This window comes from Ovis canadensis, chromosome 15 (genome assembly GCF_042477335.2).
Source record: "Ovis canadensis isolate MfBH-ARS-UI-01 breed Bighorn chromosome 15, ARS-UI_OviCan_v2, whole genome shotgun sequence".
Taxonomy (NCBI): domain Eukaryota; kingdom Metazoa; phylum Chordata; class Mammalia; order Artiodactyla; family Bovidae; genus Ovis; species Ovis canadensis.
The window spans coordinates 62537155-62556651 of NC_091259.1; the positions used below are offsets into that span (position 1 = coordinate 62537155).

General features: G+C 38.9%; 1 protein-coding gene across 2 annotated transcripts in view; it reads left to right on the forward strand.

Annotated features, from left to right (window-relative positions):
• UVRAG (UV radiation resistance associated) overlaps positions 1-19497 on the forward strand; it is a 327753-nt gene that overhangs the window by 283146 nt on the left and 25110 nt on the right. For both annotated transcript variants that reach the window (XM_069553156.1, XM_069553158.1), the window contains one exon: positions 15495-15586. In XM_069553156.1, coding sequence (XP_069409257.1) covers positions 15495-15586 — 92 coding nt within the window. The remainder of the gene's footprint in view (positions 1-15494; positions 15587-19497) is intronic.

Sequence of the window (19497 nt, forward strand, 5' to 3'; positions counted from 1 at the left end):
TAGGCCTACCCAGGTAATATCCCTTTGCCATAAACATAAAATGACAAGGGGCGTAACTCTGGGCTAAAGGTCACAGAGGCCATCTTAAAATTCTGTCTGTTGCCCCACCCTTCAGGCTGTCATTGAAAGATAACTGTCCCTCTAGGTTTACTTGGTTATCATTCATTTACGAGGTAACCTCCCCAGGGTGACATCCGTGCCTGAGTCACCTTGCAATCTTCCATCATATGTTGCGCACCTTCCCTGTAGCAGATACTCAGTACATATCCAGTGAATTAATTATACTTTCTGTTAAATGAATTGTGAGATCAAAAGATGAGCAGAATTGTTCCAGGCCAGATTGTAAGAGCATCTATCCAATTGGAGGGGCAGTGTGCACTTGACACTTCATTAACATTTGGAAGGGTGTGTGTTTGGTTGGTTGGTTGAACAACAGCTGAGTAGAGATGTAACTAAAGAGTTGAGAGTCCCTTTCTAAGTATTAGAATTAAATGAGAAATGAGAAAACAATCTTTTCTATCCAACTTGTAAGCAGTATTTAGACTGTGTGTGGGTATGTGAAGTGTCAGGGTTGAATCCAAATCTCAGCTCCTCTACCTGCTACCTGTGATAATTCAGACAACTCCTTTAGCCTTTTCCATTTTGTCATGTGTGGAGTGGGAAGTATATGGCCTACCTCATGGGGTTATTATGCAGATTAAATGAAACAGTGAGGTTTTGTGCCTGGCACAGGTTGTAAATTGAAAAGAATGGTAAATACTATTGGTATTCATTCTTAAGTGGTTAAGACTTCAGAGTGGTAGAGTCAGACACACCTGGGGTGCACATTGTTTTTGTGTGTGTGTGTGTGCTGGGTCTTCATTGCTGCACAAGCTTTTCTATAGTTGTGGTGAGTATGGGCTACTCTCGAGTTGCAGTGCACAAACCTCTCATTCTGGTGGCTTCTCTTGTTGCACAGCACAGGCTCTAGAGCGTTTGGGCTTCAGTAGTTGTGGCTCCAGGGCTCTAGAGTGCAGGCTCAGTAGTTGTCATACACGGGCTTAGTTGCCCCTCAGCTTGTGGGGTCTTCTGAGATCAGGGATCAGACTCCTGTCTCCTGCACTGGCAGGCAGATTCGTTCCCCCTGAGCCACCAGGGAAGCCCTCTACCATTTATTAACTCTACCTCTAAGTCTCACTTTCTTCAACCCTCTGAGCATAATAGTGAGGACAAATGAAATAATATAGTGCAAAATGCTTATAATGATTGGCACATTAATTAGTAAATTTGTTAGTAGCTGTAACATTATTTAACACAATCATCATTCCACGGAGACCCTGACCAAAGTACTAGTATATATTCAAATTATTTCCAGATTTCCCGTATTATAAACAATGCCATATACATACCTCTGTTTCCATCATAATCAACACACACACACACACAGAGTTCAGTAATTATTTGTTGAATTCAGTCTGCTAAGTTCTACCAATATTTATGTCAAATACTTCTGGACACTGTGCATTGCTACAGAGATGCTGCAGTGGGCTTCTATACTCCTTGTGTGATCAAATTTAAGTGCATTATTCATTGTAATAAAACTCTGACACTTAGATTTACCTGAATTTCTATGAAAGAATCCCTGCTTTTATAATGGCATTTTCACTTTTGTCTTTTACACACCTAAGTGCTCCCTGTGGCTTCTCTTTACAAATAGGATTGTGTTGTTGTAGAATCAACTCTAGCTCGATTAAGCAAGACTAGTATTAGTTTAGAGGGTTTCCAATTAAAAGATATTAAGATTAATCAGAGGGTATTAATCAGATGTGTTCATCAGTGATAACCTCACAGAAAGTACAGGATGGCCAGAAGAAGAGCTACAGATGGGGAAAAAAAGCCACATGAAAAGATGCTAGATATTACTAGTCATTTAGTTCAGTTCAGTTCAGTTCAGTTGTGTCTGTCTCCTTGAGACCCTGTGGACTGCAGCACTCCAGGCCTCCCTGTCCATCACCAACTCCTGGAGCCTACTCAGACTCATGTCCATCATGTCAGTGATGCCATCCAACCATCTCATCCTCTGCTGTCCCCTTCTCCTCCTGCCTTCAATCTTCCCCAGTATCAGGGTCTTTTCCAATGAGTCAGTTCTTCACATCAGGTGGCCAAAGTATTGGAGTTTCAGCTTCACCATCAGCCCTTCCAGTGAATATTCAGGATCGATTTTCTTTGGGATGGACTGGTTGGATCTCCTTGCAGTCCAAGAGACTCTCAAGAGTCTTCTCCAACACCACAGTTCAGAAGCATCAATTCTTCAGCACTCAGCTTTCTTAATAGTCCAACTCTCACATTCGTACATGGCCACTGGAAAAACTGTAGCCTTGACTAGATGGACCTTTGTTGGCAAATGCCTCTGCTTTCTAATATGCTGTCTAGGTTGGTCATAGATTTCCTTCCAAGGAGCAAGCGTCTTTTAATTTCATGGCTGCAGTCACCATCTGCAGTGATTTTGGAGCCCCCCAAAATAAAGTCTCTCACTGTTTCCATTATTTCCCCATCTATTTGCCATGAATTGATAGGACCAGATGCCATGATCTTGAGTTTTAAGCCAACTTTTTCACTCTCCTCTTTCACTTTCATCAAGAGGCTCTTTAGTTCTTTGCTTTCTACCATAAGGGTGGTGTCATCTGCGTATGTGAGGTTACTGATATTTCTCCCGGCAATATTGATTCCAGCTTGTGCTTCACCCAGCCTGGCATTTCGCATGATGTACTCTGCAATAAGTTGAATAAGCAGAGTGACAGTATAGCCTTGATGTACTCCTTTCCCGATTTGGAACCAGCCTGTTGTTCCATATCCTGTTCTAACTGTTGCTTCTTGACCTGCATACAGATTTCTCAGGAGGCAGGTCAGGTGGTCTGATATTCCCATCTCTTGAAGAATTTTCCACAGTTTGTTGTGATCCACGCAGTCAAAGGCTTTGGCATTAGGGAAATGCAAATTGAAACTATAAAGAGACACTACTACCAGAATGGCTAGAATGTATAAGACGTATCATCAATTCCTGATGATGATGCAGAGCAACTGAAACACTCATACATTGCTGGTGGGAATGCATGATTGTGTAGCCATTTTTGAAGACAGTTTGGTATTTTGGAAATAAACAGCTACCATTCAAACCAGAATTTCCACTCCTTGGTATTGGTCCAAGAGAAATAAAAACTATAAGTCCAAAACAAAAACCTGTGCCCAAATGTTTATAGCAGCTTAATTCTTAATAGTCCAAAACAGGAGACAACCCAAATGTCCATCAACCAGCATACAGACAAACAATTTGTGGTATATCCATACCATGGAATACTACTCAGACTCAGCAATGAAAAGGAACATATACATGCAGCAGCATGAATGAATCTCAAAAACAAATAAAAAAAGGCAGGCAGCAGACACTAAATATTCTGTGATTGCATTTGTAAGACATTCTAGAAAACTGTCTCTGCCCTGTTAGACTGTGATCTCTTTGATCTGATACAGCTCCTAACACCAGGATTGCATCAGAGTCAGTGAACTGGAAGCAAAAATGGCTAAATTTGATCAGTTTAGGGAATAAGTTTTAGCTCTCAAGTGAATCAGGAATCTAGATTTGGCCAGAGGTCAGTATAAGGTAGCCTGGGGTGAATCAGAGTGCACCAGACTGTTAACAGGAGAACAGGGAGCCAAGGTGAAGCCTGCTGGACGTGACATCATGAATATCAGCTCTAATGGATCCTACGCAAGTTCATCCACTCACATAGCTGTCAGCCTCCAGAGAACATAACCTTTCTTTGATGATCACTAATTAAAGCTGATTGCAGTTACTATCAAGGGTCTGGTTTACTTGCCTTTGACAAATTTCCAGTTGTACTTTGCTTGTCCATTTGCAGTATGCTTTACTGACCCTCTTCAACAACTCTTAAGAACTGGCAGTGACAGAGACCCCACTTACAAACCAGGTTGACCCCAGAGTTGCGTCAGTTTAATCGTGTTATTTTAATCTAGTTATTTTCTGGCAAACATAAGAATCCGAAGCAAAGGACCATCTTAATTGAAGTGTTTTTAATATGACATATTTTATAATGCTAAGCTTGGCTCAGATATAACCTGTACCTCATAAATACAACATGTACTATAAAGAAAAGAGCCTGTGGTTAAACTCACAAACTTAGATTCTGGTCCCTGGACTCCACCTGTTCACCCCTGGCTTGGCCACTTAGCCTCTTACTTAACTTCCACGGTGAGTGAATCAGGTGGACTGATGCTCCAACATGAATCCCATGATTCTGAGGATAGTTGGGAGGATGATTGGGAGGATGAATAGAAAAACTTTTCTATTACTAGACTTAAGAGTTTTTAGACCTGGCTTTTAGACTTTTCAGGTCTCAGACTGGCATGCTTCAGCTGTGTCCAGTGTTTACATTGTATCATACCTATTTTGAGGGGAAAGAACTGGCAAGGTTTATAGATAAGGATGGAAAAGTACTTAGTTTGTTCTTGCAACTAGTGGCCCATAATCAGGTTTTTATACTTTTCCTTAGAGGTGTATATTGCAATAACTCACTGTAAGAAACAATGTTATTGCTCATATTAAATATTCTTTAAGTAGTTTTTCTACATCTTTGAAAGAGCTGTGTTTTCTTCTAGGAAGGCAGATTTTATTTTTGACGTGGTGGTACCCTTTTTTTAAGCTCTTAATCTAGTTCCTTTTATGTCAGTGAAACCTTAATATTTAAAAATGAAATATTGATAACTAGTCCTATAGAGACTTTTGGCTACATAAGCCAGAATTCTAAAGTAAAGTCTTTGATGCATATGTGCATTTTTAATTTCTTAATTTTTCAACTCTTGTAGACCAGCTCTCTTTGTAGTCAAATTCATTGTAATCCCATCACGAAAGTACTGATCTTTTAGTAACCTTTATTGAAGCATTGTATTAATCCACATTCCCACACGGTAACAGACGGTTTGTATCAAACATATCATGCAGCTTAGCTCAGGCCCCATATGGAACTAATAAGCCACGCAATAAGTGGCCTTGTGTCGATGCATGTGGCTTGGAAGGGTGAGAGTGTGTGTGTACGTTGTCTAAACTGTATTTCTCCTGCCAGAACCTAAATGACAGAATGATTCTTGAGCCCCCAGTGTCTTTCCCAGCCTGGAAAAATTGAGTGTTTAAAAAATAAAAATAAAATTGAGCACTTTGATATTAAATTAGGCCTCTTAGCTCAATAGGAGGATGCTTACCGAGTACAAGAACTCAGCATTTATTTCTCAAAAGTACAATCACACTTTATTTTAAAATATGATCTCCAGAGCTGCAAAAGACTTACCTAGTCAGTGGAGCACCATTTATCAAGCTGCATGAACTAGTTAATTTCAACTACAAGAGCTCTACCATCATAGTTGATCTGTCTGTATAGTGATTTGAGATGAACCCCACATGTGGCTTTGGGAAAATACTATATCTTTATACAAAAAGGTGGTGTGGAAGAGGAAAATAGAGAAACGATGGTTAATGGAATTGGCATGGCTGTAGTCGTCTGCTGAGGGCTGAGTGTATCCCTGGCTCTGATTTTCTTTCTTGTTGTTGTTCGAGTAACCATAAAGCTAGGTCTTCCTGGTGGTGGTGGTGGTGATTGTTGTTTAGTTGCTCAGTCACGTAATACTCTTTGCGATCCCACAGACTGCAGCACACAAGGCTTTCCTGTCCTTCACTATCTTCTGGACTTTGCTCAAAGTTATGTCCATTGAGTCTGTGATGCCATCCAACCATGTCATCCTCTGTCGTCCCCTTCTCCTGGTTGTTTTAGTATAAGGATTTTCTTTTGCTAGTAGACCACAGTATTTGTTCATTTTTCCAGGGAAACCACTGAACATTGCTTCTCCTCACTTCCCATGTAATTTCTCGTCTGCGTGTAGTTTTCACCTACTAGGCTACCATAGAGTTGCACAGAAATTTAACAGCTCCCATGGAATCCTAAGCCAATCAGAGTGAAGCCGAAATTCAAGCTAATTGAAACCAAATTTCCACTTACAACTGCTTAGACTCTGGGTGGTAGTGCAGTAGGAAGTTGTTACAAAAGGTGTTTATTTCAGAGACTAATTTGAAGCAGTTAGACAGACCCAAAGCAACATTTTATTTGCCTGGGTTTCTTGGCATCTGCCTTCCCCAATCAGAATTGAGAACAGAGGGAGCTCCATTTAGGGAAGTGTGGTATTTATTGATAGTAGTTCGTAAGGGCAGGTTTTGATGGAATGTTGATGTAAGATTTCTCACAAAAAAGAATACTGTAGTCTTTAAATCTATCCTTCACAGCTGCCTCCTAGTTCACTTTCCTGCTTAAAACCCTGTAGTAGATTCTTAGTGCTGTCAAGGAAGATAAATCTGAATCCTTGAGCTAAGTGTCTAGGCTCTTGTTGTTGTTTTTAAATAGCCTTTATTTTTCAGAACAGTTTAAGTTCACAACAAAATTGAGCAGAAAGAAAACTAGCCCTATATATCCATATTATTTTATGATGCCATATTTTAGAGAACAGAAAATATAACAAAAGGACTATATATTTATAAAAGAAACAAAAAATAGAGAAAAGTCTAAAAATAAATTGATGAACCACATTTTCCTAGCACTCAAGGATAACTGCTGCTTGAACTCCATTCTTCAGAATCTTTTTCTGTGTTTATGTAAGCGTAGATGATATATTTTTCAAAGACTGATGTCATGCTGTACATAGCATCACTTGGCATTTTTTAGTTAACAATCCCTTCTCACTAGACTCTCAATAGTTTTAATGAACACTCTCTAAAAACCAGGCCTCAGGGGTGTCCATTCTATATAAAAATCCTGATTGAACTCTTACAACAATTTTATGGGACAAACATTGTTGGTCCTGTTTTATAGAAGAGGCACAGACAGGTTCTATACCTTGTTCAAGGTTGCATACGTTACATGGTGAGAAGCAGACTGTGGGCGCAGCCGGTCAGTCAGAAGACAGAGAACTGATCTGTAGGCCTTTCTCTCCTTTCTGCATCCTTAGTCTTTCTTCCTTGGCCTCACTCCTTCTTTAACTTCTTGCTTTTACTAATACCTTAACAGGGAGTTAACTTGTTAAAGAATCACTAAATAAAAATTTAGATTTGTTCCTCTCCTGAAGTATTTACATTTTAATTCACATTTGCATTTTAATCCTGGGTCACCTCTACCTGATACAGTACATTAGGCTGGACCCCATTGTACTCCCTCCATTTTTAGACACTTCCCTTAAGGTGTCCAGAAGTGTGTCTTTTGTAGACTCTTCCATCAGACTTATGCCTCAGTGAACACGTGACGGTTTGACACCCTCTTATCCAGCTTTGACTTCTGACACATCAGAAGTGAGCAGAACCAGAAACGGGGCTGAGTGGATCAGTGTCCTTCAGCATTCACCTTGTGAAGGCGCACCCTAGCCATACTTTAAATGTATAGATGCATGGTTCAAACCTATCATTTTTTTAGGGTGTTTGTTTGGGAACGCATGTACACCCATGGTGGATTCATGTTAATATATGGCGAAACCAATACAGTATTATAAAGTAAAATAAAGTAAAAATAAAAATTTTTTTTAAATAAATAAATAAATAAAATAAAGTGGAGTCCGAACTTTGAAGTCTCTTGGAGATGATCTAGTCCAGTGGGGTTTAAACTCCAGATGGGAATGCCTCTTTGGTTCTAACTCTACTCGTCCACAATTGCCTACAATGTCCTCTATTTGTTTTACACTTGGGCTTCTATATAATATTTCATGTGAATAAAGGATTCCATGGCTACCAAAAAAGGTAGTTTGACAATTATTTGAGTAGCCCTAGCAGGGAAGGGACTTGCTCATGGCCATAGAGCAGAACTGTGTCTGTCACCCAGGTCTACTGACCACCGACATCATGTGTCAAACTTCCCACTTCACTCTGCAGTTATTTTAAAGATATTAATATGTGTATGTGTTTATTGTTGCCTTTCTGGAGTGCTTGTAGTGAGGAACTTAGTAAACTAGTAAAAATTTGTTTTTAAAAAAGTGAACTATGTACTTAAGCTTTTTTCCTTTGATTTGAGCTCTGTTCTCCTTTTCTGACTCTCATCCTAATTAAGTGATAAGCTGATTTTGAGCACCTCTATCTTATGCCTAGCTTAGCAGATGTTGTGATAATATATAGACAGAGTATATATGTAGCATAATGATATTAGGTACAGTTTATTGACCATTTACTATGTATCAGCTATTATTTTGGGTACCCTACATACTGTATTGTATTTACACTTAACAGTAGCTCTGCAGGGCAGATAACATCCCCATTTACAAGAAGTGACAAATCTGAGGTCAAACAACTAGTAAGTGACAGCACTGGTATTCAAACCCAGATCTTCTGTATCTAAGCTCATCCCAGTATGTCATGATGCCTCTCATTTCCTCCCATACAGCATTAATTTTAACTTATTAACAAATATGTATTAAGTATATATTCATTTAGTTTAGGCTTTCCAAAGACAGCAGATGGAAAGGTGGTGTAGGAAGGGATTTGGCAGAGGGGTAAAATGCCCCCTTACCTTGGGATAATCAGAGAGCTTCCTACAGGAAATAGAACTGGTGTTGGCTCTTTCAGAGTGGATAGAATAGACAGAGGGAGGATGCCTAGAGGGACACTTGGTGACAGGAAAGAGAATCTCAGAGAGGTGAGTTCCAATAGCCAATAATGGAAAACTATTATATACATAGGGGACTTCATGGTAAACAAATTAAGTATACTCATTTATGTCAGGCCCTAATGAAATGCTACTAATAAAGACAAAATAATTTAAAATTGTAAGCACACAAAGATGAAAAGAACAGAAGAGACAAGAGTAGGTAGTAGAGTCAACAGCATTTTAGAAAATCACAAGCAGATAAATGATAAACTGTGAGTAGGCAGAATGGAGGAAACCAAAATCTAAAGCCTTCAAGAAGCAATGTAGTTCAAGCCATAGAACTCCAGAGTAACTTATTTCACTTAGCATAGTACCCTCTAGGCCTATCCGTGTTGTTGCAAATAGCAGGGTTTTGTTCTCTCTTATGGCTCAGTAATATTCCAGTGTATATGTGTGCATGCGTATGTATACCCCACCTCTTTTTTATCCATTTATCTACTGATAGGCACTAGCTTGTTTCCATATTGTGGCTATTGTGAATAATGCAGCAATGAACTTAGGGGTGCATCGTCCAGTCCTCAGCAAGTCCTGCCAATATACAGACTATCTGATCAGCACTTTAAAGTTTCATTCATAAAGAATTGACAACCAAAGATTACCAGACATTAAAGAAAGCCAGACATTAAAAAAATAATTTTTTAAGGCTGAAACAAAAACAAAAACAAAAACAAAAATATCCAAAAGTAAGAGAAAATGAAGATAGAGGAGACAGAAAATAAAAATAACAATAATGATAATAGAAAACAATCAAAATTAGAGGATAAGAGTTTTCATATTGAAAGGACTCACTAGCAAGGAAAACAAAAGCAAAGTAAACAAATGGGACTATATCAGACTGAAAATATTTTGCACAACAAAGGAAACTGTGAACAAAATGAAAAGACTACCTACTGAATGGGAGAAGATATTTGTAAGTGATATATCTGAAAAGGAGTTAATATCCAAAATATAAAGAACTCAGGTAACTCAACATCAAGAAAACAGCCAACCCAATTAAAAAATGGACAGAGGACCTGAATAGACATTTTTCCAAAGAACACGCAGAGACGATCAATGGACACATGAAAAGATGCTCAACATCATTAATCAAAATGCAAATCAAAACTACAGCAACCTCACATCTGTCAGAATGACTGTTATGAAAAAGACAAGAAATAACAAATGTTGACAAGAATGTGGAGAAAAGGAAACACTTGTGCACTGTTGGTATTTTTCCGAAGAAACCAAAACCACTAATTTGAAAAGACAAATACACCCCTATTACTGCATTATTCCTGATATCCATGATATGGAAGCAACCTAAGTGCGTGTGAGTAGCTGATGGATGAAGATGGTGTGGCGCATACATGTGCGTGCACACACATGCACTGGAACATTATTCACCCATAAAAGAGAAGAAAATCTTGCCATTTGCAGCAACATGGATAGACCTAGAGGATATTATGCTATAAAGTGGAATAAATCAGAGAAAGACAGATGCTATATGATTTCACTTATACATGCAATCTAAAAAACAAAACAAATGAACAAGCATAACAAAACAGATGTAAGAGTCCTAGCTACAAACAGGTTGCCAAAGGAAGGTCAGTAAGTGGGGGATGAGTGAACCAGGTGAGGGTAATTAAGAGATACAAACTTTCAATTACAAAACAGACGAGCTACAGGGATGGAATGTACAGTGTGGGAAATATAGTCAATAATAATGTAATATCTCTGTATAGTGACAGATGGTAGCTATATTTATTGTGGTGATCATTTTGTAATGTATGGAAATAATCAAATCACTGTGTTTTGTACCAGGAACTAACATAGTGTTTAGATCAGTTTTACTTCAAAAATAAACTCATACAAAGATCAGATTTCTGGCTACTAGAGGTGGGGGTGAATTGTGGTGGTGGGAGTGGATTGGATTAAAGTGGTTAAAAGGTACAAACTTCCAGTTATAAGACAAATAACTACTAGGGATGTATTGTATACCATGATTAATATATTAACACTGCTGTATGTTATATATGAAAGTTAAGAGAGTAAATTTTAAGAGTTCCCATTACAAGGAAAAGGTAAATTTTTTTTTCTTTAATTTTGTATCTGTATGAAATGATGGATGTTCTCTAAACTTACTGTGGTATTCATTTCATGATGTATATAAGTCAAATCACTGTGCTACACACCTTTAACTTATACAGAATTGTATGTCAATTATATCTCAATGAAGCTGGAAGGAAATAAGAACAAAGGACTCACTAAATTCAGACCAAAACAGTAAATGATAAAAGACCCAAACAAAAGCTTATCATTGTAAAATTTCTGACTGACATTAAAGAATAAAATCCTGAAGAGAGAAGAATCGCTTCACACACGTGGGTCAGGAATCAGAATGTTACCAGGTTTCTCAATTGCTATATGCAAAATTAAATGACAGTGAAACAACATTCCAAAGGAAAAATCATTACAGCCTTGAATTTTATACCCAAGCAAACTATCATTCAAGTACGAGAATGGAATTAAAGATATTTTTAAGTATTCAAAGTGTTAAAAAAGATACCTTTCATGTGTCCCTGTTCCAGAAAGCCATTATAGAATCAGTTTAGTTTGGTAGCTCAGTGGTGCCCTACTGTTTGCAAGCCCATGAACTGCGGCACATCAGGCTTCCCTGTCCATCACCAACTCCTGGAGCTTGCTCAAACTCACATCCATTGAGTTGGTGATGCCATCCAACTATCTCATCCTCTGTTGTCCCCTTCTCCTCCTGCCTTCAATCCTTCTCAGCATCAGGGTATTTTCCAATGAGTCAGTTCTTTGCATCAGGTGGCCAAAGTGTTGGGAGTTTCAGCTTCAGCATCAGTCCTTCCAATGAACATTCAGAACTGGTTTCCTTTGGGATTGACTGGTTTCATCTCCTTGCAGTCCAGTTCAGTTCAGTCACTCAGTCGTGTCCAACTCTTTGCGACCCTGTGAACCGCAGCACGCCAGGCCTCCGTGTCCATCACCAACCCCCAGAGTCCACCCAAACCCATATCCATTGAGCCAGTGATGCCATCCAACTATCTCATCCTCTGTCATCCCCTTCTCCTCCTGCCCTCAATGTTTCCCAGCATCAGGGTCTTTTCAAATGAGTCCTGGGGACTCTCAAGAGTCTTCTCCAACACCACAGTTCAAAAACATCAATTCTTCACACTCAGCTTTCTTTACAGTCCAACTCTTGCATCCATGCATGACTACTGGAAAAACCATAGCTTTGACTAAACAGACCTTTGTCAGCAGAGTAATGTCTCTGCTTTTTAATATGCTGACTAGGTTATTATATTCTAAAGAATATATATATTCTCTATTATAGAATATGCTCCACCAAAATGAGGCAATAAATCAAGGAACAAGTGATGAGATCTAGGAAACAGCGGCCTCAACACAATTACAGTCAGCCCTCTGTATCCACTGACATAAAACCTGGGTGTGGGATATGGAGGGTTGAATGTTCACTATACATATGCACCATTTTAGGTGAGGGACTTGAACATCTACAGTGTTTGGTATCTGCAGGGACTCCTGGAGCCAGTCCCTTTGGGATATAGAGGGGTGACTGTAAACAGAATTACTAGGGTGATGGTGAAAGAAAGTTCTAAATAGGTAATAAGAGAACCAGCTTAGATAACAAACTGTTCAGATTGGAGCAGACAGACAGAAGGTACTGTAGGAAATAATCTCCAAGGGATGTGGTATGGGCTGATAGGTTGTTATATGATGTCTTTATTAACCAGACTGGAAGGATTTAAGGTTTTGTCCTAACTGGGGGAGGATCTAGTGATAGGTACATGGGTACTCAACAAGTGAGATAAATGGCAATTATCACTTCAGGAAAAACAAACATAAGGCAAAAAAGGAATAGTATATTATATGGCTTAGCAGTGAACAGTATTTTTGTAGGTGTAAGGTAAACACTAAATATTGATTTAACAAAAAAATGTTACATTCCAAAATAATTGAATATCTTAAGAGAATGAGGAAAAGTGTTTTTGAGAGAGTGGACAGTTAAATCCTCATATTCTTTAATAAAAAGTAGGTAATTATCGGTAAGGAGATAAAATGTATTAAGAAAAGAGTAATAAAAGGGCTAAATTCTCATTTTGCATAACAGGAACATAGTAGATGATGTCTAAATGAGAGGGATAGAATAAGAAATATTAGTATAAGTGTATTTAGAAATATGAAGGTAAAGAAAAAAACAACTAAAAGTGATCACTACTGAAGAGCAAAGAACTGTTGCTTTTTCATTATAAGCCTTTTAGTAGTTTAGACTTAAAACATTATATGTACTGTAAATTTTTTACATACACATACACACACACATACATACACACACACACAGACTTTGGCCACCTGATGAGAAGAGCCAACTCACTGGAAGAGACCTTGATGCTGGGAAAGATTGAGGGCAAGAGGAGAAGGGGGCGACAGAGGATGAAATGGTTGGATGCCATCACTGACTCAATGAACATGACTTTGAGCAAGGGTGGGGAGAAAGAGAAGGACAGGGAAGCCTGGCATGCTACAGGTCATGGGGTTGCAAAGAGACAGACATGTCTTGGCGACTGAACAACATATATGTACTATGTGGGAATTTCTATTTTAGTTCTATATGTTGAAGACTGAAAGGGTGACATGACAAAGGATTCAGAGTTGTTACTGAGAGTCTAGCCTTGGCTTTGTCCCTTATCAGCTCTGAGACCTTGGGCAGGACACTTGTCCTATTGAGTCTTAGTTTCTTCACTTATGAAGAAATGGAGGATGGAAAAGATCTCCATAGTCTTTTTAAAGCTACGATATCCCAAGATTCTATGATAAAAATAATGCTTGGCAGCAAATGAGGAGTTAAGATTTGGGTGGAGGCTTGAAATTCCCACATTTTCCTTTTTTAGTCGAAATCAGACTTGGAGAGAAATTTTCATTGTGGTCTCTGAAAAGAATTCAACACCCACCTTCCATTGTTAAGCCTGGGGCAGGCAGTTGACTACATACTGGCTCAGGGACACATAGCTTAGTGTTATTTTAGTGTGGGGTGGTTTTACTTTTTTGATATTTAATATTTTTCAGTATGAATCACAGGTGAAATTTCCATGCCATGTGTAAACAATTTCACTTTTTTATTGAAACAATGAATTCAGGAATGTCATATTGGGATGTCAGCCATTTTGCTTTTATCAGTGAATGGAAAAAATGCTTTTATATTAATATAAGAAATGATGTCATATAATATGGAGGAGATCTTATAATTCAAGGTCAGCAAATCTCAGGAGGTGATTTAGGTCACCAAGCTAGATTTGGAAAAGGAAAAGAATATTTTCCCTTTGTCTTCTCAAGGTTTGGGGTTTTGTTTTTTTCTAACCAATTTTCCTCTCAGACTTTGGGGTAGCTGGTTGAGTAGCATGATTTGGAAAAGGAGGCTGTGACTAATAATATCTTTGCCATTGAAATGTGTGGCTCTGGAGAAATTCCTTTCTCTTTCTGGGCTTCAGTTTTCCCATCTGCACAAGAAAAGGGCTAACAAGATATCTTTTAGCTTTAACATTCTATGTTTCTTCCTCCTTATTTTATGTGTATGTTCCAACCATTAAAGAGACCTGTTAGGTTTGGGGGTTTTCTTTGAAAGTTCAGTGTAGTGAGAGTGAACTCTTTATTAAATGTCACTCACTCCCACTTAAGTGAAAAGTCAATTGAGTACTAGATACAAACAAAAGAAAACTTACTTTGATTTTTTGTTGATAGTAGTTTTATTTTTTTAAAAGAGGAAAATATTTAAAGTTTAACTTAGCCACTTTTAAATTAGGTGCTGGAAAAGCAAAACTTTAAGGCAGATGACCCTTCATATATGTACATCAGTATACAGTTTACAAAGTCCTTACTTCATATATATTATGTCATTTGAAAAATACATTTCTACAGGGCTGTGTTGTACACTTACTGTGTATTTGACATCATGTGTGTATGTATGAATATGCACATTATACTTAACCTCAGATCTTTATTATGCTTAGTGAGCAAGCAAATAGTCTTAGAGACAAAGTGAGAGGAGGCAGGAACAGGCAGATGAGAACCATTTAGTAGGTTACCCAAGACACTTAGAAGGGCACTGAATTGTAGAAAATCAGCCTCTGGCAGAAATAAGTAAAACTAAGAGCAGATCTTAGCCACAGGCCATAGCAACTCTGTTCTCTGGTCCTAGAGAAAAAGGAAAGCTAGAAGCACAAGAGAAATAACGTAAAGCACAGCCTCAAAAATGACTTGCTCTTTGTTTAATAAGCATGAAATGAGCACTAGCACTGTGTCAGATACTTGGGCATCAGAGACACATACAACATAAACCTTATTCTTGATTCTGCAGAGGGTCAAGTCAGTGAAAGAAGGGCTGAATGTGCTCAGTGTATAATCCCAGCCTTCAGTACTTAAAATGAAATACTGGTTTTATGGTATACGTCCCTGGGGTTGATGTTAGCAAACTCTACAGGGGTCTTGAAAATACTCCCGATTCCATATAGTTGGTCATTCTTAGTCTTCTCTCACTTTAGGAGGCAAGGGAGCAGGAAGTGAGCAGACTACCTTTAAACACCATCCAGAAAGTGTGGTTGGGATGGTGTTGGGTTCATACAGTCACATTTACTCATTAGAGTTTAAAGCAGTAGGGAGGGGGACGACTAAGTCTTTAGTGGGTCATGTTTGGGAAGCATTGCCTAGTGTCTGCCAGAATTTAATTCTGTCTTTCCATCTTTGCAGCTAAGATATCAACATGGACTAGGAACTCCAGACTTGAGGCAAACCCTTCCTAACCTGAAAAACTTCATGGAGCATGGACTAATGGTCAGGTGGTAAGTACCTTTCTCTGCCATACCCAGAAATTGCTAGGTGGATAGTGATCTGGAGGAACTTGCCTGACTTCTGCTCCACACCTGCCTTCTGGGTTTTCTTCTATAATGAGATACCTGAAGAAAAGAAAAAGCAGCCATCATACCTGTATAATTCTAAGCTCCAGTCTGGTTAAGAGGGTAAAGCACCCGTGGGAGGGGGCGGGTGGGTTCAAGGAAGTATTGTTTAGACATGGGAAGGTTGGCTGGGTGAGGAATTATTGAATGCATGGTTGAGGCAGAGGTTGGAGGACAGCCATGTGATTTGTAAACGGAGGATATGGAACCCCCAGGACTTTCCCAAAGAACAAGCAAAGGACAGTTAAAAAAAAAAATCAGGATAAGTGATTGAGAATATAGGGAAGAAAACACACAAGGAATAGGTCAGGCTGTCAGGATGTAGTCTGAGACCAGGAGGAACAGACGTACTGGAATGTTTCTCACATGTGATGTCAGTGCCTGTTGTAACCATAAGGGCAAGCTGCTGCCTAAAAGTGCTTTGTCAGGATGGACATGACCCTCTTCAAAAGACAAGGGGAAAGGGACCATCTGATGCAAAGAAGACATTAGATAATTAACTTGACTTGAATAAAAGGGAAGCTGTTGGCGCTAGTCATTTAGTAATTCAAGCCCTTGGATGATAGGCAATAACTTACAAAATTATGTGCATTCAGATCAGGCCTTTAGAGTTAGACAGCTGAGAACAGCATGGTTTATTCTAAGGAGCACTGGGTTCTGAGTCCCAGATCTTTTTCTCATTTGCTATGTGAATTTTGTTGTTGTTTTAAGTTTAGAGATTCCATCATTCATGCCAAATTGTTCAACATTTATCACAGTGTTCAGTTCAGTTGCTCATTCATGTCCAACTCTTTGCAACCCCATGGACTGCAGCCTCCCTGTCCATCACCAGCTCCCGGAGTTTACTCAAACTCATGTCCATTGAGTCAGTAATGCCATCCAACCATCTCATCCTCTGTTGTCCCCTTCTCCTCCTGCCCTCAATCCCTTCCAGCATCAGGGTCTTTTCAAATGAGTCAGCTCTTCGCATCCGGTGGCCAAAGTACTGGAGTTTTAGCTTCAACGTGAGTCCTTCCAAAGAATATTCAGGACTGATCTCCTTCAGAATGGACTGGTTGGATCTCTTTGCGATCCAAGAGACTCTCAAGAGTCTTCTCCAACACCACAGTTCAAAAGCATCAATTCTTCGGTGCTCAGCTTTCTTTGTAGTCCAACTCCCACATCCATTCATGACTCCTGGAAAAACCATAGCTTTGACTAGATGGACCTTTGTCAGCAAAGTAATGTCTCTGCTTTTTAATATGCTTTCTAAGTTGGTCATAACTTTTCTTCCAAGGAGCAAGAGTCTTTTAATTTCATGGCTGCAGTCACCATCTGCAGTGATTTTGGAGCCTAGAAAAATAAAAGTCTGTCACTGTTTCTACTATGTCTCCATCTATTTGCCATGAATTGATGGGACCAGATGCCATGATCTTAGTTTTCTGAATGTTGAGTTTTAAGCCAACTTTTTCACTCTCCTCTTTCACTTTCATCAAGAGACTGTTTAGTTCTTCTTTGCTTTCTGCTATAGGGTGGTGTCATCTGCATATCTGAGGTTATTGATATTTTTCCCGGCAATCTTGATTCCAGCTTGTGCTTCTTCCAGCCCAGCGTTTCTCATGATGTACTCTGCATATAAGTTAAATAAGCAGGGTGACAATATATAGCCTTGACATAGTCCTTTCCCAATTGGGAACCAGTCTGTTGTTTCGTGTCTAGTTCTAACTGTTGGCTTCCTGACCTGCATACAGATTTCTCAAGAGGCAGGTCAGGTAGTCTGGTATTTCCGTCTCTTTCAGAATTTTCCACAGTTTATTATGATCCACACAGTCAAAGGCTTTGGCACAGTCAATAAAGCAGAAGTAGATTTCTCTTTTTTGGAACTCTCTTGCTTTTCTGGTGATCCAGCAGATGTTGGCAATTTGATCTCTGGTTCCTCTGCCTTATCTAAAACCAGCTTGAACATCTGGAAGTTCACAGTTCACATACTGTTGAAGTCTGGCTTGGAGAATTTTGAGTGTTACTTTGCTAGCGTGTGAGATGAATGCAATTGTGTGGTAGTTTGAGCATTTTTTGACATTGCCTTTCTTTGGGATTAGAATGAAAACTGACCTTTTCCAGTCTGTGGCCACTGCTGAGTTTTCCAAATTTGCTGGCATATTGAGTGCAGCACTTTCATAGCATCATCTTTTAGAATTTGAAATAGCTCAACTGGAATTCCATCACCTCCCCTAGCTGTGTTGGTAGTCATGCTCCCTACGGCCCGCTTGATTTCTCATTCCAGGGTATCTGGCTCTAGGTTGGTGATCACACCACTGTGATTATCTGAATCGTGAAGATCTTTTTTGTATAGTTCTTCTGTGTATTCTTGCCACCTCGTCTTAATTTCTTCTGCTTCTGTTAGGTCCATACCATTTCTGTCCTTTATTGAGCCCATCTTTGTATGAAATGTTCCCTTAGTACGTCTAATTTTCTTGAAGAGATCTCTAGTCTTTCCCATTCTATTGTTTTCCTCTCTTTCTTTGCATTGATCACTTAGGAAGACTTTCTTATGTCTCCTTGCTATTCTTTAGAACTCTGCATTCAAATGGGTATATCTTTCCTTTTCTCCTTTGCCTTTCGCTTCTCTTCTATTCACAGCTCTTTGTAAGGCCTTCTTAGACAACCATTTTGCCTTTTTGTATTTCTTTTTCTTGGGAATGGTCTTGATCCCTGCCTCCTGTATAATGTCATGACCCGTTTTTTAAAAACCTCAGGTAAATACGTTATCCATGTAACCTTGTCACTTTAATTTTCTGATTGGCTGTCTAAATTTAAACTCCTACCTCTCTAAAATGTAATTTCCTCATCTGTAATCCCTGCTCATCTCACTGGTTTGTGGTGAGGATGAAATGAGATGGTAGGTGGAAAATAATTTGTGAGGAGGAAAGTACAAGAATAGTTTCATTTCCTTCTGTGCCATCAGGATAGGCCTTGAGGATAATAAAGTGACATCTGTGATTTACCGTCACTTTGTTTTTTTATTTTTGTCTCATGATCTTCAAAAATATGGGTGTCTGACTTTAGACAAGACTCCTGTTAAGCAAATACACAATTGTTTAAATAATTCTACTCAGAATATCAAAATCATCATAAAAAGTTAGTGTTGACATAGACCTGTATACCCTGAGGAATGAAGACTAGGAACTAAGTTTTAATGTAAAAAAATAATTATTGTATCATTATTATTACTGTTACTTTTTAATTTTTTTCGCCACACCATGTGGCGTGTGGAAGCTCAGTTCCCCAACCAGGGACCAAACCTGTACCCCCTGCACTGGGAGCACAGAGTCTTAACGCCTGGACTGCTGGGAAATCCCCACTGTTACTTTAAAAGTGAGCTAGCAAGCACATGTTTAACACTGTCAGTGCTCAGTCCATGATAGGTGCTCAGAGGTAACGGTAAGTATGAGGCTCAAGCCCTACCTTCAAGGGATTTGTGATCTGGTTGGAAACAAGGTACATAAATCATGAAAGGTTTTATAACACAAATGGTAAATTAAAATAATCAAAAAGAGAGACCTCACTGCACCACCTGATCAACCAACTAAAATAAATCTTGCTCAGTACACTCGGCAGATTGTCTCAGTATCATTTATTGAAGAATCTTTACCTTTTATCCACTGTTGATAATCAGTCTGTTTCATATATCAAATTAACTTACACATGAATCTGTTTCCAGGCTCCTTATTCTGTTTCATTGTTTATAGTCTATCTATAGGCTAGTACCATATTTTTAATTAATATAAGGTGTAATTTCTGTAAGTCTTACTGAGGTT